We start from the raw sequence: 27,998 nt of genomic DNA on the forward strand, positions 1-27,998 counted from the left end.
AAATTTTTGATTTCTAGTTAAAACCAGAAGGTGTTTGTAACAATCTTCTTTCAATTCTATCTCTGTTTCATTAGGCAACAAGTTTTGGTTTTTTTTAATTAGTGATTTGACCTAATTGATGGCGTTTTTCTTGCTTAACTATTAATCTGTAAATTCTAATGTTTATTTTTTTGATAAGGACTCTAAAAATATTTATTAACGGATTAATAAAATATTTAAAGTGATAACAAAACGTCCTGTTTATTCCTGAGTGCTTTAGCTCCCAGTGAAATTGTACAGTGTAATTTCCAGATAATTGTTCAGGAGAATTACACTGTAATTCTCCTTTTTTACGCTCATAATATTACATCAAAATAGCAAATTTTTTATTTGCTATACCACCCCAAAAACCCATAAACATAATATTTGAAAAGAGCCAGGTCTAAAATATAAAATTAGAGATGTGTTTTTGTACTGGCTAATTATTTGATTGAGCCATAATGGCACAGTGGTTAAGGCACTAAGAAGAACTCAGATTTGAACCTCAGTGATGGCTTGATGCCTGCCAGATTGTCTAAAATGTAAAGGCAGCCAATGTGCAATGTTGATGCCTCATTGTCACCTTTATGTGGTTGGTCTCCCTGGCCGACTAACATGTTGCTGTATGTAGTGCTTTATTAATTATTTAATTCAATATTAGTTATGGCATATTTTATACTGAATTGTATTTAATCCTATATGCATTTTAAATATTGTTTTTCAGTTTAATTAAAATAATGCATAAATTTTCCTATAAGGTGTTCTGTAAAGATCACTCTTAAGATATAGATCATAAATTGTGAAAAATGAATGCTAAAAATGTTTACACATTGAGAATCGCAATTTATATTTAAAAGTGGGAAGAAAATGTTGTCAAAATCCTACAGGAAAAGATATTAAAACTTATTTGATTGCCAGAAAGAACTTTTATGTGTTTCTAATAGCTGTCTTACAACTCGCCACTGTTTTCTATTGCAATAAAACCTGTTTCGGTGCTCACCCGACTTCCTGTTTTGACTAATCTGCATTTTCCCTCTCTAATATAAATTTGGTGCTCCCTATGTGTATACCTTTTTTTTTTCCTTCGCATTTGACAAGGAGTATAAATATATATAAGGACTGTCCTAAATGAATACTCTGTATTTTAAAATAATGCAGTGCCAAAGCACACAACTTCTTTTATATACCATTTTACGTTCTTAATATTTAACTTGTTTTAAATAGTGCAGAAATGTAGACAATTATTGAATTCAATTAAACTTGACATAGTTGTAAAAAAATATCATTTTCTTTTTTCAATAATTAATGGATAATCAGAATTTCCCTGTATGTGATTTTAAAATATATTCCTAATTTTGAGTAGTCTTAAATAAGAATCTTCATATCGATGTTTGCTTTCTGTGCCTTTTTTAATATAGTGAAGCGCCATTTATACATTTTTCAGGAGACCTATATAAGTCGTATGTTACAGCTGAGGCTCGAAAATCCTTTATTATTGACTTTCAGATTAACATATTTACTTCATTATAGTTCGAAATTAAATGTTTCTCCACATTTTACCTAGGTAATGAGCACATTAATGCGTTCCCTATCGGTAATTTTAAAAACCTCTTATTTTCATAAAATAATATTTTCATTTAATTGTTAAGTGTTATATTTTTGATATATAACATTTTAAGTCGTTTGATTCTTTTTGTTTCAGTTACTTAATTGATTGATGACTGATTCGATCAACTAATTTGTTCATTCTTTGATTATGTTAACTTGATTCTTTAAGATAAATGAATAACATAATGTTAATTTTAAGCATACATAAGTGCTATTGCGCCAGCAAAGATCTTATTTTTACTTTAATGAGTGCTTAGTAGATAGGTAATGTGCTGACTATCTTAAGTAAATGGCAGATTACCTAGGTGATTTGAGAAATGAAACTTTTGGTACCTATCTAATAATTCTGCACACCACCTCTGCAGAATAACTGATTTATTCATCTTAGCCAGTTATATATGTGGTTCTTTCCATGCAGGTTATGTATGAAATAAAAGAGTTTATCGATTCCAAGCCAAATAATTATGTATTAAAAAATATATATATACGGAAGGAAGAAAAATGTATAACCGACGATTTATGTTTTCTTTTAGTATAAGAGAACCATTTTAAATAGAGTAAGAATAAGTTGGAACTGCAATGAAACGACGTGTCATGAACGACAATGAAATGAGGAATGTATAAACTGTGTTTTACAATATAAATTTAGAAACAATTTAAATCAATGTTTGGTAAAAAAAAAATTTTTATTCAAATTATAAATCGTGTTAAAGTTAAGATGTTTCTTGTTTCCAAAAAAAAGTGTGCTTTCATCTTTTATTACTGTTTTTGAAATTGAATTCATGTTATGAAATGTGTCTAGTCAACTTTTATGCTATATTGTAAAATTAAATTATGCATTTTATAACATAATAAATTGTTGGAAAATTCGTACTAAGTAGTGTGTTTTATTATTGATAGATGGATTCTTAAATTATGTAAATACATTCGAAGTAACAAATCCTGCATTTACTACATCAACTCGGAGCAAAACTCTCGAACGTGTGCTTCTAAAATGGCTCGCTGGTTTTTCACTAAAGACTCGAGTCTCCCACCCCAATCACTGCTGTTTTGTTCCATTTAAAAGAGTTGATTTGGGTATTCGTCCTCAATCACGGAAGTCTTTCGGGCTCGGTACAAAAAGCAATTTGTAATTTGCTGCTCTCTAGACACCCATAGTGCTTGCAACCAGGAAGCCTTGATCCTTAAACTCTATAAATCCGGTATTACTGGTAGAGCTGTTTTTTTTTCATTCACAATTTTGTCTAACACAGAAGAATAGCCATTCGATGACGGAAAGTGCTGCCTGATCCCCATCTTGTTCTCCCCGGCGACATACACAAAAATTTCCTTTTTTTGGGCTCGATATCTACCTTATTGTGTTCGCTGAAACCAGTTACGATGTGAAACCTAAAATGCTCTCTCCAAATTGAGAAATGGTGTAAGGATTGGAATCTTGAAATGGTCCCGGAATAGAGTGCCGCCATTAATTTCTCTAGAAGACGAATTGCTGACAATTTCAGTCTCAACATTTTCAACAAACCCATCCCTTGTATCAAAAACCTTCGGATTCTCGGCCTACTTTTCTCTAGCAACATAACATGACTTTTCACTATCACTCCAGAGTGTTAAAACAAAAAATCCTAAAGTAACTTTCTATGTTTCATTGCATCTCTAGCACGCAATGGGATGCTCAATCAGATCACGTGCTCCGAATTGTCAACTCTTGACTGTGGAAGTTGCATCTTTTCTTTCTCCAGTCTACGAACCTTAGACGATTTATATAATGCTGCCCTTCGCTTGCCTCGATGGATGCCCACTTCATTCCTTCTGAAAGAAGTGAGTACACTAGCTTCACGATATAAATGGCTTCTTCATTACATAAATGGCTTGTAGCAAAATTACCTACATTTTCCTCCATCTCGCTTTTCACAAGGCAAAATGATACCACTCATGCATAGATGGATGACCAGCAAGAATATATTTCAATATACCACACTCCAAATGTTTCAATTTATTTTGATAATTTATCATTCCAAACTAAAAATTTACTCCCGCTACAGGTTCCAGCTGCGTTTGAAAAATTTCGCTCTCAGAATCTCTCAATTTGTACTATTCTGGTAACCAATGAATCTAAACAATTATACAAAATTAGAGTGGAAGTGTATACCTTCCAGGAGGCACACGATCTCAGGTCAGCTTCCTTCACATTCATCGGTCTTTACCGCTGAAGGTTTTGGCATTTTCTTTGCGCTCTCAGGCAATGACCACTATATCTATTTAACGGACAGCAGTTCGATGATTCTGTATCTCACTAAAGGCACCCGAAAGCCTCGGAATTTCTTTGATCAAATCAAATCAGACAGTGAGATCTCTTTAATTTATTTCGGTTCCATCGCACGCAGGAATAAAAGAAAATGAGCAAGAAGATCAGCTTGCAAAATGTGCTAAACCAAAATTTTATTTCATATCATCACCTGAAGATCTTAGCCAAGTCTTCCTTAAGAAAGCGTTCAATAAAGAACCCAGAGTGTGGAAGGGTTGAAAATACTTCCTTTCCTTCCCTCACCTTGATGAATTTTAGTATCACCGTCCATTAATCAGCTCTTGATGTTATAATCGCCAGGCTCAGAACTAAATCTCTTCTGACTATAGTTTGTCTAAAGTAAGAACTCCCTTAGCAATTCACCTGAACCCGTGGAGGTGACTATGGTAACGAGGTATGACTATTTCAAGTAGGGGTGTGGGGTCATTGTTTAGGACAGGCTAGGGTCGGTGAAAGAAACAGAATCTTTTTCTTCTGTCAATTGTGTTCGCCCTAGAGTGAAGAAAAGCTATCCTTCCTGAAATGTGCTATTCTTGCTTCCATAGCAGCAGACTTTTTTTTTGGGGGGGGGGAGTTCTTACAGCAGACAAACTATAATGTGATCTTACTAAAGTGCAAATTGATACAAAGCCCCAAACTGTCCGTCCTGCAGAGTTTTTCCACACGAATGATCACTTCCTACTGGAATGTTCTTCATTCTAGAATGATCGCAAGAAACTTATCCAATCCTTATCTTTTCAGAATCCATCCATCAATCCTTGAACCAAACTCCAATTCCTCTACAAATTCTTTGAAGCCACAAATCGTTACTGCCTTTTTGCAGCATATTTTGCTAGCTATCTAGTCCCGCAGTGGACTGATCGTTAAGACACGGTTCTCATCAGATCACCGAAGTCAAGCATCACTGGCTGCGGTCAGTGTGCGCGTGGGTGATTTACTTGGATCAGTCTGCGTAGGGACCGAGGGTGTGCGGTATTGGTCCTCGTTAAACTGTGCTACCGTAAAGTGCTCGACTTCGCGTGCAGGTCGTTGGGCTACCGAAGCGGGGGTGCCATCCCCTCTGCAGAGGATCAAAATTGTGATGGCATGTCTTCGGATCATCCTCAGGGATGTTTCCCAGACCGTCGCCAATAGCCCATTGGGCAGCTCTAGTGCGACGTAAATCAACAACAACAACAACAACTTTGCTAGCTATCTAGCCTCAATCATAAGCTTCATTAACAGAAACACAGAGTTATAAGCTAACGCAGAGAGCTCATTGCACTTTTCTAAAATCTAATCTACTACAAACATTTCGTCGTGCTTTTAGCTCGCCGCACTCAATACTCAATTCTAATGCAAAATTACAAAAATTTATTAATTTTTGGGTATTGTTAAGCGTTTCTGGAATTAATTGCGTGTTTAAATTCAAAACGTTCTTAAGGCTGAATTGCAAAGTAAAGCTGATTGCTTATGGCTGATTCCGAGAGTGGTAATAAAATGAATTTAGACATAGAAATCAACTATAAAAACCATTTTTTAATATTATTGGGGTATTTCCTTATTTGTACCTGTTTGCACCAATAAGCATCGCCAAGGGATTTTAGTTCTTGCAGAAAGTGTTTAAAAAATGTGTAGTGGTTTGCCCGGAGGTGTTAAGGAGTTATAACCCTTTAAGTTTGTCGCCTCCTCTGACACATAATGCATTAATTTTTTAATTTTCTTTTTTAATTGTCAAAACTTGGTGATTGTTGTGGTATATTTAGGAGCCGATACGGATATCTTCTCATGTTATTTCGTTCTATTCCCGCAAGGAAATAAAATCCATATTTTCAATATTTGAAGCAGAGATTTTTTTTTATGCCCGTATTTGTTTCACATGTAATTTTCAGAAATATCATTGCAGAAAATAAGAGAGTGCATTCAGAAATGTTTTACTTTGAAATCAAAGTTTTAATAATAAATAATTTAAATATATCCCATTTAGATATTGCTGAACTTACATACTTTGTTTTGTCAACTCTTTGTACTGTGTTTGCAGGGTATAATTTTTAAAGAAAAGCATCTGTTTTGAATGAATTTAGCTATATTTTAAAACACCGTTCCCAACCTTCTTAGCTAACAAATTTAGAGTTTTGTGAAGAAAAAATTATGTCATAATTTTATTAGTAGTACTATTTATACTTGGAAATATTACAGTGACCAATTTGTTACCTATTATTTACAAATAGCGAATTTACACCGTGCACATATAACAGTAATTAGTAAAAGGTACTGTGTTACTAGAAAAATAAAATAACTTTATTGTATTCTCTTTGCTGTCATAACTGTAGGTAAATTCAAAGTTGATTTCAAATTGGATAACTTTAGCTTCAAGTCACTCTCATTCAATTGATCAGTTAAAAAACCTTGTTCACATAAACAGGTTGTCAGAAAGCCCAACAAATGTCATTATAATTTTAGCCAAGAACATCTGAAAACCGGTCTGTGTGTTTTGCTTATTAGGGGTTGTACCAGACTTTTGTGAAAGGCCCATTTTATGAAATTCTGAAAAATTTTAATTTCTGATAATATTTAAGGTCTTTTTTTTGTTAAAAGAAAAAGGTAAAAAAAGAAGCAAGTTTTAAATTTATAAAATTTTAGTTCTAAAATATTGAATTTAAGACATCATTAAAACTTTGTATTTAACAACAAAACTTGGTACTTTTCCATTTCTCCAGAGCAGGTAAATTGAGTTATTCTTATTTTTAAAGAAAAAAAAGACGTCAAGAAGTTAAATTTCATAAGCCAAGTGACTTTTCATTAGCAACTTTATTGCTTGCACCGGCAAAATGTAAAAGTACCCAAAATTTTTGTGAAGAGTCCATTTTTGCAATAAATATTGTGTGGAGGGTCTGTATTTACAAGAGATTATTTTAAGGAAAGTTCATACTTACAGGAGATTTTTTTGTGTAGGCACTGTAGCAGTGTTTTCATAGCAGAAAAAAAATGGGTGAAAATTTCTCACCCTTTCTCAAAAACAGGGTGAGATTTCAAAAAGTTAAGTGAGATTTCTAAAAATTAAAAAACAAAAACACAAATAGACATGAAAAAAATCATTTCTTCAATTATAATACATTTTTAATATCTTCTAATCTTTAAAGTATTGAATATTTTTGCTGCATCATCATATGGAAAATGTTCTATATCTACTTTTTCATCAGCTATTCTCATTAGGTAACTCAAATGCGTATTTATTTCGTTTTGATCGTTTCTACCCACATTTGTTTCATTTTCATTTGTCCGTTTCGGAGTAGAAGATATTGCCTTTACAAGGTATTTGTCCATCTTACATTAATGGGCAAAAAATTTGAACTTCTTACATGGAGAAACCTTAACTACGGTAAACACGTGGTTGCAGAGAAATGCGTTCTGAAAGAGGTTTCGTGGTTTGGAGGGATGGTGTTCTGTTGTTATTAAAGGTTCTGAACAATACTGGTAAATAGGGAAGCTAGATAATGGGCAGATGTTGAAAATAATGAAAGATCCAGGAAGAAAAATGTAACGGATTTTATTCTAAATGGCGCAATGAGAAATTTTTTTCAAAATGTGAGAAATTTGCGAATTTTGAAATTGGTTTATAGAATGCACGAATTTTTCGCAGTAATCATTTTTTAATGCGAGAAAAGAAAAAAATATGCGAGATTCTCGCATTCTCGCGCTGTAGTGAAAACACTGTGTAGTTAGAAGAGATTATTTTGTGGAGAGTCCTTATTGTTATGTTTGTATGTCTTTTTAATATGATTTATTACTAAAGGCTGTATTATTTCCGTTAATTAGTTATGGGCACCGCGTTTCTAATTTTAATAATTTCATTCTTTATTTTTAATGGATTTTCATTTTTACTATACTCAATAACCCCATCTAAATGCTTCCCTTCACCCCTGCTTGAAATTGGATCATCTCACAGGTGTGATTGGGTGGACAATTGCAGCGCCGCCTTTTAGTGGGGAGGAATACTATATTTTGAGGAGTTTTATAAATTTAATCTTATAATACTATATTATATTTTGTGGAGGGTCTGTATTTACAAGAGATTGTTTTGTGTAGGGTCCATATTTACCAGAGATTATTTTGTGGAGAGTCCATATTTACAAGAGATTGTTATTATATTTTTTTTGGGGGGGGATTTAATGGCCCACTTGTGAAACAGCCCAGTGGTTGGGTATTGCTACTTTAAAGTATTCAATTTTATGCAAATATATTTCAAAGTTGGTTGATCTGATAAAAGGATTTAGTGCTTAGAACACTGTCATATTTGCTGTCCACAAAAAATTACCATACTTTTGCAGTTAATCATAAATTTAAAAAAAAAATTATTTGAAATTCAAATCTATGCATTAGTATTATGTATGTCAAAAATAATGTAAATTTAAACAGTAATTTGGGTACTCTTTTTATTTTTTTCTTTTACTCTTTTAAGTTATAAGGCTCTTATAAAAAAACAGCTCAGCTATTTTTAAATTTTTTATTTTTTTTAAATCCTTTATTGGAAACTCCAGTTTCATTTTCCAACTCTACTACCAAGTCTTATAAAAAAAAAATTAATTAGTATTTTTTGTTTTACATTTTTTGGTTGTGGAATTTTTAAATGAATTCAAAAACTCATTCTAGAAAATGAGGAACATGGCAGTTTGGTCGTGGTTGTGATTGATCTGAATCCTTCTCCCCAAATGATAAAAGATGGAGAGGTATGTTGTTTTTCATTTTTCTTAATGCAAGTTTTTTTCTATAGTAAATAACAATTGAATCACAATAGAAAGGTCAAAATTGATTCACTATTTTTAAGCCCTTTGTGTGTCGATTCAATTACAGATTATCTAAATTAAACATGATGTTATGTATCCTAGATTGATTAAAGAATTCCACTTTTAGCAAATGTTGCCCCCATTTTGTAATACACCAGGTTAATTGAAAAAAGTCTTCAGTATTTTTAAATCTGCCTTATATTCTTTGAACTCATAATAAACCCAGACTGATATATATTACTATTGGAAAACTCAGTTCTTACAATTTTTGCCAGTGTCTTATATGCATCGAGCTAATTAAAAAGGATATTAATATTTTTGAACCTGCCAGTATTTTTAGGTTTATTGCAATCAGCCTATATGCGTGCTCAAGGGCTAATTGAAATAACCTGCTCTTAGCTAATGCTGCTAGCATTTTGCAATGCATCAGGGTAATTGTAGAAGTTTAATATACATCTAAAATCAAAGGAGTTAAATAAAAAAGTTCTAAAAATTTTTAAAGGTTAAAGTGAAGGATATTTCTTTCTAAGTGAAATCAAACAATTATTTTATAAATTTTCATAATAATTTCACTAACATATTAAATATGTTAGTGAAATTATCATGAAAATTCGCAATATTGATTCTAATCGAGTGTTAACATGGTGCGTAGCATTTTAAAAAGTGCTCAAGGGTGCTTATTTTCGATTTTTGTTTTCTAAAAGCTCTTAAAGGTGCTTTTTTCATGGGGTATTTTTAAAAAGTGCTTAATTTTCCCTTTTTGAAAGTGAGATTTTTTTTTTACCACATCGATTTTCGCTGCGTATTATGCAAAAGTGTGGTTTTCACTTTGTTCTATCCAACATTTTCACGATTCATTCAACAACAATCTATTTCAACTTACCGTTAGACCGTAGCGCATGATATCGTCAATCATGTTACATTTATGATGAAATACTTGGGAGTCCGCCTGTGGGTTGACGGAGCTGGGTATAATAAGATTCTTGCACTCTCGTGTGCAACTCTGCTGCATTTTGCAAGATATTCTCTATATCAGGCTTCATTTTCCACCCTCTGAAATCGAACCCAAAAGTCTCTCGATCTTTTTATGGTGGCTAGTATAATCAAGAAAAGAGCTTGTCGGAATCTAGTTATTTTATCATGATCATGTAAAGATCTCATTTTGCATTTTGTATATAGTACTTAAAATATTTTTTGAGTGCTTAACAAGTGCTTTAAAGGTGCACCCTGATTAATGTTTCTTATTATTTTTCAGTGCATTATGCCTCATTGCTTAGATGCTGTCATTAGTTTTTGTAGCTCTCATATTATGTTGAATCCATTAAATAAGCTGGCTATTATCGGTTGTCATACTAGAAAAAGGTAATTTTTTTGTGTGATTAACTTTTCTAGGTAAATTGTGGAAAATAGTTTTTATAATCCTATTATTTTGAGAACCCTCTCTGCTCATAATTTACTTTGGTTATTTGTTTTGCTTCTAGAAACAAACCGGGTAATCAGTCGTTATTTTCGAAAGTGGAATAAGTCTATTTGGAAAGTAATAAGGTTGAGGTAATTAAGAGTTAGTGTTTGAAGGAATTTAAAAATATTAACAAAAGGTGATTCTATTTGGGTAATGTTTTTAACAACACTATAATTTGATGAAACATCAAAACAATGATTATTTAAAATGCAACAATGATTATTAAAATTGTTTAAAAAAATTAAGGACTTTTTAACTACAATCGGACTTATTCCACTTTAAAAATAATGGCTCGTGTGAAGTACTTTGATAACTCAAATTGTTCCATATTACAACAAAATCAATATTCCCTACACATTTGATAATAGAAATTCATAATAGGAAAAGCCTCATTTAGCCATTATATTTTTCAGTGATTTTTGATTTCACAAAGTATTTTTTAATGGTTCATTTTTTTTTTAAAATTACAAAGAACGTTCTAATTTGTTAAATTAAAAAAAAAAAAAAAAATGACTCTTGTGACAGTTTGAAAGAATTTCAGCTAAACATAAATGAGAAAGCAAAGATAGTGACATTGTTTGAAGTCACTATTTTTTTTCAGTTAATGCATGCTTTATAACTATTTAAAATGGCTTATTAAAAATTTTTTGATAGTTGAAAAAGAAAATCTGCTGGTTTCACTTTTTGCTTAAGAAATATAAAATCTGTTTAAAGCATTTTATTTACAAGCAGTAGATTACTTTTAAATGATAAATAATTACATAAATAAATTAATAGTTGTACACCTGATGATTAACAAAAATGTGAAAATTCTATGAAAATTTGTATATTACTTTATAAATTTTCATCACATATCAATAAATAAATTCATCATTCATTACGTGTCTTGTTCGATTTTAAACTTAATTAAGGTAAAAAAATCGCAATTTGGAAACTTTATTCCAGCTTCACATTATAAAAGACATCAGTTCTGGCTATTTGATTTTTTTATTTCACTTTAATGAACTTATTTAATTTGTCTTAATTTATTCAGAAAGTTTGCTAAAACAGATATTTGAAATCACAAACAAATTTTTTAGGGTGTAATTAGGTTTTATTTTTGGAGAAGAGTAGGTAGATTGTAAATCTTGCTGTGGAACAGATATAAAATGTATTTTGTTTATATAAATGTATTTTGTTATATATTTTACTCTGTAAAATTTACTTTAAAACTCTCGTTTCTGCTCTTTTACAAATTAGTTTGTAATAGCTTTTTGTTATGAATATGAGAAAAAATTTTTGCTCTGACTGCATTGATGCATGTTAGTGTTTAATTTAATATAGATTGTAAGTATTTTGAAAGTGAAAAAATATAACAGGTTTTTGAAGTAAAAGCATGTTATATTTTTTATGTTTGAAATGCTTTTACTTGAATGTTGAAAATATTCAGATTTCAATATCCAACCTTTGACTAATTGTGATTTTGAATACAAAAGAAAAGCACTGAAAACTAAACTAATAAAAATGCTTTGTATTGAATGATGCAGTTTAATGCCAGTAATTAAAAATTGTTTAAAACTTATTATTACATCGGATAATATTCGTTCCATTTTAGTGCCTATTTATATCCATTACCTTCTTCCGAATTGGAAGGCTTGAAGCCTACTGATGGCCAGTATGAACTCTTTGCTGACATTAAAAATGCAGTAATAGCAAGTGTAAAGAAGCTCATACTCCAAGGTCGGTATAAGATTTTTTCTCTTTCATTTTTATGATACTGGTCCTAACATTGAGTGAAGGGCCACTTGAAGGGCTGCATGCCTAAATATGTAATAGTTTTGTTAGCTATCTCCTGCAATGAGTTCTGTGAAAAACTAAGGTAAACTTTCTTTGTCGGAGGTGAGGAAATTTTATAACCGTTGTTAAACAGCCGACCCAATTTTTGGTTTGCAACTACCATTCTTCAACTCAGCCTTGTAATTTTGAATTCTTGATGGCAAGAATTGACATTTTTACATCAGCTGAAGCCGATTTGCCTGTTTTAAGTTTTTCAAGATATCAACAAATCAGTTTTTCTGAAGTGCTTTTATAAGCATAAAATTATACCTAAATTTAAAGGCTGTAGTGTACTTGCACAGTGTGCTTTAAAAAACATTACTCTTATATTAACAAATTTTAGCTCATCTCATGGATGGACTGGTTTTCGGTATAGCAAGGTGTTTTTCGACTTGCCAATGTGGATGGTGTAACAAAAAAGCCTCACTATTCAAAATTGCAAAAAGAATATCTTCCTAGAAGCAACTATACCTTTTCTTGATGTTGATGTTGAAATATTTAAAAATTAACATTGAAATTTCAATAATCTTGTAAAAAATCAAAAATTTTAGTTTTAAAATATTGACCCAAGGAACGTATTGATACTTTTTAAAATAATGAAATATTTTTAAAATTGCTCTAGCTTATATCATTTATTTCAAAAATGTACTCCCTGAATGGTTTAAAAAATTTAAATTTTTTTTAACCAATTTATTGTCAGAGTAATCGCATGTGGAAATTTATTTATTTATTTCCAATGGCAGAAGTTGGCTATAAAAACTGAAGAATATAAGGAAGGATAAAAGCAGTACCGTAAAATTCATTTTCTCATTAGACGTTCCTTATTTTTTTAATATCTTTGGCTATCGAAGTTCCATAAAAAGTTCTACATTGGAGTTCCATTCTACGAAGTTCCATACAAAGTTCTACTCTGGCCATCCAAAGGAAAAAGCCCACAACAGAGGAAACAATGTGGCTTAGACAGCAAGCTATGTCCATATGCAGCTAAATAGTCCTGTTCTGTGAAAAATCAGGATTATGCCATAGCCTTACAGCATGGCCAGTCCGGGACAGTGTTTGGTTTATGATTCTTTCCTTTTAATGATGTATAAATTAATTGTATAATAGTGAATGAATAAATTTTATGACTTATATTGATACAATTTACTTTAAATTGATTATTTTACTAACGTTTTAATTCTTTTAGTTATAGAAAATGAAATATATGTGGAATCTCTAATAGCTGGTGCAATGACGATGGCCTTATGTTGTATCCTTGCAAAGTATTACATTAAAACCTCTAGAATAAATATTGGAACTGTGTAAACTTAGTTTAAACTTGTAATTTATGTTCTTAATTTAGAGAGAAAACATATTTTTTTCAATTTTGAATATTTATTTCATAATTAGCAAGGATCACTTTGAAAGTTCAGTAGATCATAGAAATAAATTTAAGATATATTCATTTCCTCATTTATAAACCACATATTATGCTTATTTTTTAAGCGTTATTTATTTAAAATGTCATTTCAGCACTTAAATTTAGCAGAATTTGTGCTAAGTAACTATGACTTAGACTTAGAGAGGTTGGGCAACTTCAAAGAGCCGGTCACATCGCCCAGAGGTATATTTTATCCAAACCCTAAATCATGATTAACAACAAAACTTCATAGCTGAAATAAAGTACAGCAAACGGGAATATCTTGCTGTTCTCAGGCCTTAATGCAATGTTGCCCTAAATGCTCAAATCTTTGAGCAGAATAGACCTCACAATCACAAAGTATGTCGTGAAGTCTCCACCTCAAGATGACACCCTCGACAAGGAGAATCAGATACAACACCCACCATGTCTCTTGAGGGTATAGTGTCCAGTGAGAAGGGCAATGATTTTCCTCGAACTGTATTGTTTAGCTTACGAAGCTCTTTTTGATGCACACTGGGACAGTCACGATTCCGCTCTTTAGCTTGTCTCTGACCATCTGAGTTGCGCCATTGCTCACGGGCAATCTTGCCATGGAGCTTGAATATCGATACCCTGAATGATGTGAGAGAGATTCCCAAATCTGGTTCAGGACCCCAGAAAATTGCACAGGAGCCAGCCTGTGTTGCTTCATCAGCCAGCTCATTTCCGAGAATACCCATATGTCCAGGTACCCGATACTAAGTAACTATAGTTAAATATGCGTTTTCCAAATTACTGTAGAAGTCTGTTATGATGGCAAATAGAATTGTCATTATAGTGAACTTGTCTTTACTAGCAAATTCACATATTTAATGTTAAAATAGCAATTGATCTGCCCTGAAAATCCTCTTGTTAGTTCTGGTATGCAAATCTGGTGAGAGGTTTATTGGCTTGGACACTGCCTATATCATCTGACTGCGGTCAAAATTCAGTGGTATCCCTACCATGTTCTTTAAAAGAAAGGAAACAGGACTAGATGCTTGGTAATAGCTGCGTGATGTGGACTAGTGTCCAGTCATTGTGAATAGATTGTAAAGAAATGCTTTACTGATTGAGTTTTTTGCAGCTATCAGAATAAGGGAAGAGTTTAATCAATTAAAAAATGAAATTTATTAACTCTATTATCACTTAATCTATAAAAACGAAATATTACTGGTAATTGGGTGGCAGTTGGTTTTGTGTTAGACTACATATGGGTTTGAGTGTTTTGCAATGTATTTTTTTGTTAAAGAAGGTAAAATGTTGTGTGTTACGAAATATTGTAATATTTACTTTTAACTTAACAAGATATCCATCGTTCAAGAAAACTGGAGATTACAGAAAAAAAGATTCCAGCCAGGATTTTAGTAAGTTCGTTTTAAACTTTTTGGTCAAAATTTTAAGTGATAATTTTTATTTCTTTTAATTTTCTCTAAAATCAGTACTTTTTTTAACTGAAGGGCTTAAAAGATAATTTAAAAAAAAAGATCTTAAAAAAATACAATTGTGAAAAATGCCTTGTGATATTAAGCTGACAAATAATATGAATTTTCAAAAAAAAAAAAAAAAAAAACTGAAATAAATAAATACTTTTTAGGAACTGAAATTTTATTACTCGTTGCTATGTTTCTATTTGTGAGTAAAAATAGTTTTGAAAGAATAATTTTTGAGTGAAAGCCTACTGTGCCTCCACTGTCCTGTTTATAGTGAACTCCTGGTAATTTATCAATAGTATTTTCATTTTTTAATCTTTTTTTGTTTATTGTTTCTGGTGAAAAAAAAAATAAGGTTGCTCTAATCGGCTAATACTACAAGCATTGCTTCAAGCTCTACTGGAACTTGAAAATTAATAAATTTACTATAAGTATAAAAAATTTTAGTTGTAAAAATGTATTACATAATTTATTGTAGTTACTTCTGCAAGTTTATAAAAACAATCTAATCAGGCATTACTAAAATTATAAGAATGGCATTTGTGACAAGACCATTAAAGCAAGATGAGGCAGGCAGGGAAACAAAAGATGCCTGAATGATGGATAGAGGCTCTACAGTAGAACAAATGGAAATTAAAAAATCGTCTGCCGGTTGCTACCCATTCTCCATTTTTTTTGGTCAAATATGCGTCAAATGTGTATGAAAGTGTTATCAATGCTTTATGATGTTCTGAAAATAATTTTATTCCCCACTTGTTTCTTGAACTTTCGTCTTCATTTTAGCAATGAACTTGGTATTGTTTATTTTTAAAAAAATGCTTCAAAAGAAATGCCTTTAACAGTTTTTTTTAATTAATTAAAATTTTCAGGGTGGCAACAAATTTTAAAAAGTGGCTGTTGTTAAAAATGCAAGGAAATCTCCTTTTTAACCAATCAAGAGTAAGTTATATTTTATAATCATTGTTGAACAGCTGACCCAATTTTTGGGTTTATGACTACTAATGTTCAACTCCATAGCCTTGTAATTTTGAACTCAATCCAGAAGACAAGGGAACTCCTGGACTAAGTATTGGGAGGAATGTGCCATCATATTTTTTGACAGAACTAATTAGCATTTGCGTTACATGGAGAGGAAAACCACACAAAAAAACACATAGTTAGCCTGAAAGGCAAGGGGAATCTAACCCATGATCCATCTACCACTGAGGATATTTTACGTCAGCACAGTGATCGGTGCAAGCCGGATGCAGAATTTATATCGACTGGGATTCGAACCAGGTTCGGCTCATTGGAATTCGAATGCTCTATCCCCGGAGCCATCACGACTCCGAGTAAGTTATAGTAAAGAATGAAACAGTAACAGTTGCTTCAGAGCACAGGGAAAGCTCCATTTTTGGTGATTTATTGATAATGAGCCTTACGGAATGATAGGCCAATGGAAACAGATTACCTATTGAAATAAATTGATCACAGATGAAACTTAAAAGGCTTTAGAAAATTATAATATTGATGAATTTTGGAATTATAGAAGGAAGATTTAGAAATAGAATTTGACATCTGCTTATTTGTTCATTTACATTATTGGGTTAGTGAATTATAAATGTTATATTTGTTGGGTAAAGGGTTAGTGAATTAAATATTAATGTTTTTTTTCAGTCTTTCTTTGAAATTAATATCTGAAATAGACTTAAACAGTCTATCGTTGTATTCTAAGTTGAAATATTTACCAATACTGATAATCAATATTTTTAAAAAATAAAATTAATTTTATTTTTTAGGTAGTGACTGCATCAGGAGATAGCGCTTCTCAGTATATGAACTTTATGAATGTATTTTTTGCTGCTCAAAAAGAAGTAAATATTTGTAACTTTTATTAGATATAGAATAATAAATTAAGATAAATTTGAATCAATGCTTGTAATAAGCAATAAGCTTATTAGCATATTTTTTCACGATCACATTAGAAAAGCTTTACTGTTCTATTTACATCCGTCAGGCATGAGATTCTTCTGACTTTCTAACCTTTAGAGAAAATTCCCATTTTATTTTATTCTCTCTTTAACTAGGATGGATATATATATATATATATAAAATAGCATTCAGGTTTTAAATACACTANTATATATATATATAAAGCCTAAAGCTGCAATGCCATATAGAAAAATTTACAAGAGCTGTTATCCTCAATGATTCTAGAGCTGTTCTGTTGGCTATCGTTTCTGACAATAATCCCATAGCACAGGACATATTAGATTGCTGTTATCATCTTAAAAACCTGGCATCACCTGAGAAAACTATAGTATTCCAGTGGGTTCGTGCCAACTGTGGAGTTCCAGGCAACGAGAAAGCCGACTTCCTGGTTAAAAAGGGTGCTTTAATTATGCTAAGAATTTCTCATCCTATGCCCTTCCATACTATTAAAAATCTTATTGAAATATCTATTAAAGCCAGTGCTCAGGAAGATCTCTATAACCCTGTTTCCCAAAAGTCCTGAAAAAATGCCATTCCAAATTTGTGTAATGGCCCAAGGTGTAGAGCAGTGGCTGAATTCCGCCTAGCTACTGGGGCATGACTGCCTAAGAAACCATCTTTATAGACTCAAAATTGTTCCTTCTCAGATAAGCACTCTGTGCAGCTCTGGACAGGTCATGGACTCCACACATCTACTCCACTGTCCTGCTGTGGACAATACTTTTCTCTCTGAGCGTTATTGGGAGGCTAGAGATATGTTAGATTAATGAACTCATGTTTCAGCATTTTTTGTAGTACTCTGTGTTCTTTCTTTTAATTGTTTTCTGCTGTAACTGTTCATAATCTGCCATTAGAAATAAACAAATATCTATATAAAGATTAATATTTTCTTGGATTGTCAGTGTGCAAATGTAGTAAAAATAAAATTAAATAAGTTTATAAATAATTTAGACATGTTTCCTTCTTGTGCAAAATTCTTTAACGCTCTTTTTTATTTAGTTGTTCATGATGTTACTTTATTGGTCTTCTCATACTCGTTCTTTTTTCACTCTAATGCATTATATACTTTCTAGACGTGTGCACTAATTTCTTTTTTTCAATTTTTATTATAGGGTATATTAATTGATGCTTGTGCTATTGAAAAAGACTCAGGCTTGCTGCAACAGGTGAGGGAATGTTTAATTACAAAAATAAATAAATAAATTTATTTGTAAAAAAAATGCATTCAAGCATTGATAATCTAATTAAATATAAGAAAAAATATAGTAATCAATCCAGCTATGTTACTTTTTATATAAAAATGAAACTTTTATAAAGTATGCATTATTATTGAATGAAGTAGCTGAAAAAAGTATAAAGATAATTTTGAATTCATTTTTCTCTAGAAGGCACAGTTCATTTAAAAAAAATAATAATTAACTGGATCAAAGTTGATAATTTAATACAGTTGAAATAAATTAAAATGGCTCTTAATTTACCCGCAGTCGAATGAAATTCCAAAACATACATTACGAAACATTTAAGAAGTTACTCATAAAAGGTGGCTAAGTTTGATATAGGATTTTGAAAAAAACCTCTCTTTATGAAATATAAAAATTAATCATACTGATTATTTTATTTAAAAAAAAGTGAAATCCCTAAAATAAAAAAAAATCCGACGATATTTTTTATCATTCTCTCATTTATGTTATAAATTTTGACAATGCCATTACCCAAATTATTCTTCTTAGTACTACAGCCCAGAAGAGGCCAGGATTGTTCCAACCAGCTTTTTGCATCAGAGATGCATGTTGTTTCCAACTAGTCATTTTTAATGTTTTCAAATTTTTTTCAACGTTATCAAACCATGCACATGGAGGTCATCTTTGTTTTTTAATGCCGCATGGTTTGTTGAAAGTTAACTGCTTTGTGGAACTGTAAATTTCTGATCTAAATAACTGACCAAGATATCTTTATTGAGCACCCCTTCTATCTCTGAGACTTTTGAATTTACTATTTTTAATGATGGTTTCGAAATTTTTATTTTAGACTCTTTTGATTTGAATGGACTTAAGGATTAAAAAATAATCTTGAAAAGTTTCTAAAAAGACTTTACATTTTTATGAAATTAAAAAGTAGAAACATATTATATTACAGGGTACTAGTGTACTCTAACAGAGTGCAATACCACAATAAGCATGACATATTTCCTAGCTTTTAAAATTTCTTAAACTTATAATTTTTAAATCATTCTTAATCAAATCATAACTAAATCAAATGAATTAGTTAATTTTTATTAAAATGTACAAAAAGCAAACATAATATTTTATTCTTTTCTGATCAATCAATGTAACGGCTAACTTTCAATTTCAATACTAATGCAGACTCATTGGATAAATCACCAACCTTAGATCTCTTCCATGCTCCTAACTGTCCATTGGGAACAAATCATTCACTTTCAATTTCCAATTTTTGGCGATTGGGGATGCCCTTTTGGACATCCCAGTCCCAACCATTAAAATATGAAAAGTGCTAACTAAAAATTCTCGGTGTAAGAGAATGTTTTATCTTGATCCCTTTAAGGGATTTCTTTTATTTATTATTTTTATATTTTTGAACTATGGCCATTTTCAATAATTAATAAATCAATTTTCTTAAACGATTTTATTTATTTATTTCTCTGAGACAATTATCATTTTATTACATCCAAATTAATATGTATCTGTTATGGCCAAAAAATCAATAATGCTATTTGTACAAATCTACTAATAAATTTAAAACGATCACCATCATAATACAGAGGAAATTATTAATAGGCCTGAAGCAGCATCTACTGCAGTTGTGAAACTGTTTTTGTTGTATTCATAAGCTAAAAATTAATAAAATAAATCTATGTTTCTTTCGAAATAAAAATGAATAAGGAATCTTAAAAAATATTGAGAATGGTTATTGGAGAAATATATTTCTTTATTTTGGAATTAGGTTATTTTATTTTGATTTAATAATTTGGTGGGAAAATCTAATGAAAATGTTTATAAAGAATGCATGTCCTTTTCATAATTTATTCAATGTATTGCTATTAAAATATTTTTTTTCAAAATTTTGCTCTTTTTTATTGTATGTTACTTGGACAATTTCATAAAAATAACTGATGGGTTTTCACGTAACCCAAGGTTTCTGTGAAACTGCTGGTATGGGTATCAGAATTGTTGTCATGGTTATTTACTTAAATTAAAGAGCATTAAATAAACAAGTTTTCTTTAAACTCTGTATAATTTTTTAAAATCTTTTTCAGGGGTGTGATATTACTGGAGGAATGTATTTGAAAATTCAAAATACAGCTGCTCTTTTACAATATTTGTTGGTAATCACACAAAATTTATTTAACTGTTCTTTTGAATATTATATTTTATAGCATCTATTTATTATTCATTTTGTTCTTATTAATTTTTAATATAAACTGTACTCTTCCGTTTATTTGTGGTCTATTTTAAAATAACTAAATATAAGAGAAATAAATGCTACAGTAAATTTTGCAATAAAACTTTTTCCATGTACTAGTTATCATTTAGTCTACATAAAACACTATATCACAATAGTTTGTCAGCATGAAATACTATGTCACAATAGTTTGTCAGCATGAAATACTATGTCACAATAGTTTGTTATCATAAAATTCTATCCCACTGTATTTCGGCTACATAAGTTTCAATGTCGTAATATTTTGTCTGTATAAAAATCTGGAAGGATTACTAAGGTTAGATTTATGTACAAATGTCACTTTTTATTAAAATTTGGTTTATGACTATCTTGCATTTAGATCTTCACTGAATTAAGCCAAATTACTCTTTCATTATTGCAAATTTAGATCAGAGTTATATGGATTAATTTTGATTCCCTCCCCCCATTTGTCAAAGGGAATGAAAATAATTGTAAAGCTAACGTTTTTTTCCCAATGGCATTTACAGGTATCAAGAATGAGCTGCAACAATTAATTCTTGTTATGGGGTACAGTCAATATTATTATATAATCTATCGTAAAACCTTAACTCTTAAGTAATTCTAAAATACTGTGCTGCTACCATGGTGGTAGCATTACTAACTACTTATGAACGTTTAAACAAATCAAGTTGAGAGACATTTTACATTGACTGTAGCTTCTATCATTTTTGATTCTGTGAAATGTATTTGTGATGTTATTTAATACCAGTACTTAAAATAATGCCTACGTATTTGATTTTTTTAGTGGATATTTTTGCCATCTTTAGAAACCAGGAAAAAAATGATACTGCCATCCAGGGTGCATGTTGATTATCGAGCTGCCTGTTTTTGTCATAGAAATTTAACTGAAATTGGATACGTTTGTTCAGTATGTTTATCCAGTAAGTACTGTAACAAATCAAGCTATATTATAGAAACAGTTCTTTTTTATAAAAACGCATATGACAACCACACATAAATTAAGCATAATTAAAACACCCATAACTGGTTAGTAATAACCTTGCAAAATAAATGGAAAAACCCGTAACAGTTTAATATACACCTTAAATTCAAAAACGAAAACCGTTCTCATTCAAAACTCAACAACTCTGATGTTCGATAAATTGTCTCGTGCTTTTATTTTTAATTTATCTCGTTATATATTATTTTTATTCATGTGTTAGCCAGATATTTTTAGCCTTTATATTTCCTAGCAGTTCTTTTTTTATAAAAACACATTTATTTGACAACCACTCATAAACTAAACAAAATTAAAATAGCCATAACGAATTAGTAATAACCTTGCAAAATAAATGGAAAAACCGGTAACGATTTAGTGTGAACAAATTAAAAAACAAAAACTATTCTCATCAAAAATCAACAACTCTCTGTTGTTCCATAAATTGTCTCCTGCTTTTATTTTTAGTTTATCGCATTATACTTTTTTTTATTCATGACTTTGTTAGCCAGATATTTTTTAGATGTTTTTAGACTTTATAACTACCCAGCTTTTTTCTCTTTGTAAAATTTACTGCTGTGTCACAGCAATTACCTATGCTTTCATTTTATTTTTTCTACAGCTAGATCAATACAGTAAAAATAAAATGAATGTTCACAAGACTCCCACAGGTCAGAAAAATACTTTTTCTTCCCTTTTACAAAAATGTCTGCAATATGCCTGGACAATGACCCATCGTAAAATTGTCCGTAACAGTTATGTGTTAATGAGATTCAAATAGAATAATTTTAACCTATGTTATAATTATTCATTGAAAAAACTTCGAATTTCAAAAGAAATTTTCCTTGATATATTTATTTAGTGACATTTTCTTTCTCAAAAAGCTAATGTATGATTTTGGGTTGGTTGGTTTAAACCAAATTATGATGATTGATTAAATAGAGGGTCAAAAAAAAAAAAAAAAAAAAAAAAAAAAAAAAAAAAACGGTTTAGGGTAAATAATTTTAATATGTCTTATAATTTACTCACAATACATTAACAAGACATACAGAACCTCTGCTTACCTCTACTGACGACTATCTTGTCATTATGGAACAAAAGAAAAGCTAAACTATTTATTACAAATTTGTTTTTTAATTTTTTGTATAATTAAATTTTCTATTATTAATAAAAATACTTCCAGTTTGATTGTTACAAAATAAAAAGAAAATATGAAGTTTTCTTAAATTTTTTTTAACAATTTTAAGTTTTATTGCTAATGGAAATCTGTATTATTTCAAACAAAAATAAATCTGCAATTTATAAATTTTTGTAGAAATGATTTTCTACAAAAATATCTTTGTTAAATAGGATTGGAATTTTGTTTAAAAAAAAAACATGTTTTTTCCAGGGCAGTTGTAGAAATTAGACAAAATGGAAGAAACTAAATATGACCAATACAATCGTTTAACAAGAAAAACTCAAACATATTAAATTCAATATAGTAACAAAAATATAAAGTGTATGACATTTACTTTTTTTTTTAATAAAAAACTTTATTTGCTTATTTATTTATTAGTTTTATGGTGAATTTTAAAATCTTTATATCATATTTTGGAAGAAACCAGACAAAAGTGGAAGAAACTAGACAAAATGGAAGAAACGGAATATGACCAATACAATCGTTTAATAATAAGTTTTACAAAAATTACTCAAACAAATTAAATTTAATATAGTAGTAATGTGTATCATGTTTACTTTTTTGTTTTTTATTTATTAGTTTTATGGAGAATTTTAAAATCTTTATATCATATTTTTTGAAGACTCTGTTTAAGTATTCATACTTAACATTATTTGATTATAAAAATTAGCTATTTGTAATTGAGAATTCATAATGTGTTTTTAATAGTATCTATGTTAAGCATGTGATTTGTAAATTTAGTGATATTAATAAAATTCACTTATGCTGCTTCAAGAGTACTTCATATAATTATAAAATCTAAAAAAGTTTTACTTTATTCCTTAATATAAAACATTGAAAATCTAGTTATCTTAATTTTTTAAGAAATTTATAAAATAAAAAAAATTTCCAGAGTTCTTTTTAGAAATTCTTTTTAGTTTTTGCTTATTTAAAAATAATATGTTAAAAAGCTCAAAAATTAATACTATTATTTAAAGTAGATTGCAACTATAAACTGTGTTTAAAAACTCTTTAAATATTTCATATTTCTTTTTGACAAATAGTTTTTTCCATTTGGTTAGAAGAAACCTGTTTCTTTTGAGGTGGTTTCTTTTCCAGTGTGGTAGAAACTTGCTATCCCTGATGTAAAACATAGTGAGCAAATTAAAAATTAAGTCCATGTCTCTCAGAAATGTTTAAAATAAAATAGACATCCCATGTTATCTTTTGCTTTTCTGTTAGGAGAGATAGCAAAAAATATTTTAAATTACAAAAAAAAGAAAGAAAAAATTAAAACTGTGTTTTTAGAAAAGCATTCGATTAGTTATATTAAAGATAAAATTATTCAAATTATAAATAGATAAGTTATTTACATAAAAAACAACAAAAAAAACTTTCCTTTGTTGTATTGCTACAACCTTCTTCATCATTACACAATTTCACTGAACCATTTGTTTGTTTTATTTTATTACGTTTTAATCCTTTTTCCCCTGACTGCAATGCTTATTGGTATGATTACTAACACTTTTATCATTCTTTACTTTTAGTTTTCATTCTTCTTTTTGAGTTCGTATTCCTTCAGTTTTTATTTATTTATTTTAACAAATGAATGTTAATCAACAGTTTCAAACTATTAACAATTTAAATTGGAGAATTTCTAATTAATTCTAATAATAATAACTGCTAATAATAAAATATAGTTTAATAAAACAGTTATGGCATTTTTAGAATTAATTACCTCAATATCAAATTTATAATTAAAAGTTCAGCTGTTTTTATATCTATTTTAGCATGTGTACCCCATACAAAGCAATTACCCCCATATCAAATCTATAATTAAAAGTGAAATTGTTTTTATGTTTATTTTACGTTAATAATTTTCAACTGTTATTGTGCTGCTATCTTCAACTAATTTTATTGTTATTACATACAATTGTAATGACAGTGAAAAAAATATGAAATATTAATTTCTCTTAGAACATTTTTTTCAAAACATCAGTAAAGCTTTAACAAACATAACGTTGGTATAACATTTACAAACTGAAACATTATCAGTCTTCCTACGACCAAGCTAGCTAGCAAAGAGGTAGTAAAAAGTAAAGATCAGTTCTTCACCTGATAGAGAATATTTATCATAGGGTTGCTTTTGCCTGAAAACCTTAACTCGCCATGCTAGCGGAAAGACTGGTGAGAGTGGCGAGCACTGCAACAGTGCTTATTTTTTCCCCTATTTTGTAATTTATTTTAACATAGTGCGTGGCGTTTTTAAAAAGTGCTTATTTTCGTTTCTTAAAAGCCCTTAAAGGTGCTTTTTTCATGGGATGTTTCTAAAAAGTGCTTAATTTTCCCTTTTCGAAAATTATATATTTTTCCTTTACCATGTCGATTTTTGCTGCATATTATGCAGAAGCGTGGTTTTCACCTTGTTCTATTCAGCGTTTTCACAATTCATTCAACCACAATCCATTTCAGCCTACCGTCAGTCCAAAACGTATGATAGCGTCAATCATGTTTGATGAAATACTTGGATTATGCATGTGTGTCTACTGAGCGGGGTTTTGCAAGATATTCATTATGTCAGGCTTCATTTTTCACCCTCTGAAATCGAACAGAAAAATCTCTCGATCTTTTTATGGCGGCTAATATAATCAAGAAAAGAGTTCTTTGTCAGAAACTAGTTATTTTATCATGATCGCGTTAAGTCTTTGAAAATCATTTTGCATTTTGTTAATGTATTTAGCAAAAATATATTTTGAGTGCTTAAAAATTACTTTAAGCGTGCTTATTTTTTGTTGAAAGATTTAGCTACGTACCCTGTTTAATAATTTTTTTTTCTTGAGAGTTTGAACTGTATAATTTTTACTACTAATTCTGAAACACAAATTTATGGTTTTAAATATTTTTATTCAGTAATAATCTTAATTTTTAATTTAAATACTTATGTATGCTTACAAAAATATTTTTTTTATAGTTTTCTGCACTTTCAGCCCCATTTGTTCAACTTGTCAGTAAGTCTTGCCTTTTATTCATATTTTTTTATAAATGTTCAAAGTTGTATTGATAGATAGATTTTATATAACTATCCATGTTCAGTGCTGGTTCTTTTATGTAAATGTAAACTAATTGTAAATAGTACAAGAAAGTGTTTTTTTAAATAATTGTTTTCATATTTAGTTTTATACAGAATTTTAAATTAATTTTATTTTACTCTGGTTGATTATTCATAGTTATATATGAATATAAAAATTAGTATGCTATTTGTAATTTTGTATCATGAGTAGCATTGTATATGTTTTGCATAAGATTTGTTAATTTAATTTTGCTAAATTTTGATTATATTTTAACAGTTTTTTTTGTAAAATTAGGTTTTATTGTACTCCTATACATAAAATAATGAAAAGCAGTTTAATTAAAAAAATGTGTTAAATTTGTTTTTGGTTCCAATTGCTGTTCTTCTTATTTATTTATTTAAAAATATTTTTAATTGTTTAATTATAATATTTAATAATTTCTACTTTAAAAAAATTTTGAGGACTATTTTATAAATTTTAGTTTTGTTTTACTAAAATATTTGATATGTCTTAATTTACACTTTTTTTAGGACTGCTTTCAAATTAGGCGCTTTACCTACTATTGGAAAAAAGAAGAGAAGACAAATTCCTTTACGGCATTGACTGTAAAAATTCTTATCTTATCATTGTATTTTTCCATTATTTAAAAAAAAAAAAAATTGCTTCAAATTTGTATTTATTTTTCCTGTTTTACACACAGGGTGGCCACTCAGTCTGGAAACCGAGAATTCTCAGGGAATTTCACGTCGATTCTGGAAAATAATTTTGTCGCGCGTCGTCGCTCTTTTCTTCCCGTTCCGTTATGTTTAGTTTTTCGGAGCGAAACGCATCTGCTTCATCGCGATCAAGCATCACTTGATTATCCTCCAATGAATGCTTCGTGTCCCCGCGAAAAACCGTTTTTTTCCCCTCCCAATTTTGAAAATTTCCGACCATGTTCCAAAAACTAAAATTTTTGGGAAGTCCTATTGGAGAAACCCAAGCCGCCCGAATGATAGTCGGATTACTGCGACTTCAGCTACAGAGTGGAAAGGAGTCTAAGCGCTTCGTTTCGACCGCCGATATTTGATTTATTTATTTATTTTTTTGCCTGACTGATTTTTGGAATTTTAAATATTAGGAACTGCACCGGAATCTGCTAAAATTGCGATTTTTAATCAGACGATTTTAATTTCAATCATCGATTTTCGTATTGAACTGATTTAAAACTTACGTGTTGCAATTTTTTTACGCGATTTAAAAATCGTACTAGCAATTCCTATTCACTCAATTTAAAAATCCAATATCGCGATTTGTATTTAAGCATTTTTGAAACCCAATATCGCGATTTGTATTCTCGCGAGTTTAAAATCCAACGTCGCGATTCGTATTCACGAATTTTTAAATCCAATTTTGCGATTCGTTATCACGCAGTTGTAATATCAGATATTGTTTTTCGTATTTGTACGCTATTTAAAAATTACTCACTGCGATTTTTATTCACGTGATTTAAAAGTTATGCATCGTGATTCTTATTTACGCGATTTAAAAATTCAATATCGCAAATTTGTATTTTCGTGTTTTTAGAATCCAACAGCTCGATTCATATTCACGCGATTTTAAAATCCAAAATCGCGATCCATATTCACGCGATTTTAAAATCCAATATCAAGATTCTTGAAAGATGTAGAAGTAAGTTTTCTCTTGAATTAGTTACTATAAAGATGTTATATATTTTTCATTAGTAAGTAATTTAATAGTCNACGCTATTTTAAAACCCAATATCAAGATTCTTGAAAGAAGTAGAAGTAAGTTTTCTCTTGAATTAGTTACTGTAAAGATGTGATATATTTATCATTAGTAAGTAATTTAATAGTCGTGCCTTCCTATAATTGCTTTTTTTTTTTTTTAATATATTAGTGGTCAAAATTTTAAAATTATATTTAAAGTTAACTGTCTAAATGCTTCTGCCACTTTAAATATTGAATAGAAATCTCCCAGCATAATTAAAAGTTGCTTTTATAAATCTCAGTATCATATAGAGCATAGAAATTTACTCTGCAAAACTCAGGGAATTTTTTTTGATCTGGAGAATGGCCACCCTATATACATTTTGTTTCAAACCTTCAGACAAATTTAAAGCAAGTCTTCCATTATTATATTATTGAACATTTTTTAATTGATGAAATCAAGAAGCTTTATTTCTATTTATATGAAAATAAAAAATATTTTGTGTAATGTAGCACATTTTATTCATTGATGAATAAACATTTTTCTATCAAACAATTAATTGATTTTTATTAGTTAACAAACATTTCGAATGAGTTTGCGAAACCTTCATTAAAACAATGATTATTTTACAAAATTACATTTTATTGGTAAAAAAAAAGTTCACATGATTAAATCGTTGAATAAAATAAATTAAAAAATTGATTTGTGCAGGGAACATTCTAAGCTATGGAAATAAATATGAAAAAGTACTTTATGTTAAGATAATGATAATAGATGGTTTTAAATGTTTAACATTACATAAGTTGGATGATTCCATTTGTTTGTCAATTGTGTCTTGTAAAT

At 29.8% G+C, this 27,998-nt stretch overlaps 1 protein-coding gene across 1 annotated transcript; it reads left to right on the forward strand.

Annotated features, from left to right (window-relative positions):
• The first annotated feature begins 5,193 nt into the window (after nucleotides 1-5,193).
• LOC107455188 (transcription factor B4) lies at nucleotides 5,194-27,710 on the forward strand. The gene is made up of 13 exons (XM_043052219.2): nucleotides 5,194-5,402; nucleotides 8,564-8,640; nucleotides 9,953-10,059; nucleotides 11,754-11,878; nucleotides 13,161-13,223; nucleotides 14,703-14,761; nucleotides 16,606-16,680; nucleotides 17,911-17,964; nucleotides 20,073-20,141; nucleotides 21,024-21,159; nucleotides 25,346-25,382; nucleotides 25,976-27,116; nucleotides 27,170-27,710. The coding sequence occupies exons 1-12, from the start codon at nucleotides 5,384-5,386 to the stop codon at nucleotides 26,046-26,048; spliced, it is 894 nt and encodes a 297-aa protein (XP_042908153.1). The 5' UTR covers nucleotides 5,194-5,383; the 3' UTR covers nucleotides 26,049-27,116; nucleotides 27,170-27,710.
• Nucleotides 27,711-27,998: the final 288 nt, after the last annotated feature.

The sequence above is a fragment of the Parasteatoda tepidariorum genome, chromosome 7 (assembly GCF_043381705.1).
Source record: "Parasteatoda tepidariorum isolate YZ-2023 chromosome 7, CAS_Ptep_4.0, whole genome shotgun sequence".
Lineage (NCBI taxonomy): Eukaryota > Metazoa > Arthropoda > Arachnida > Araneae > Theridiidae > Parasteatoda > Parasteatoda tepidariorum.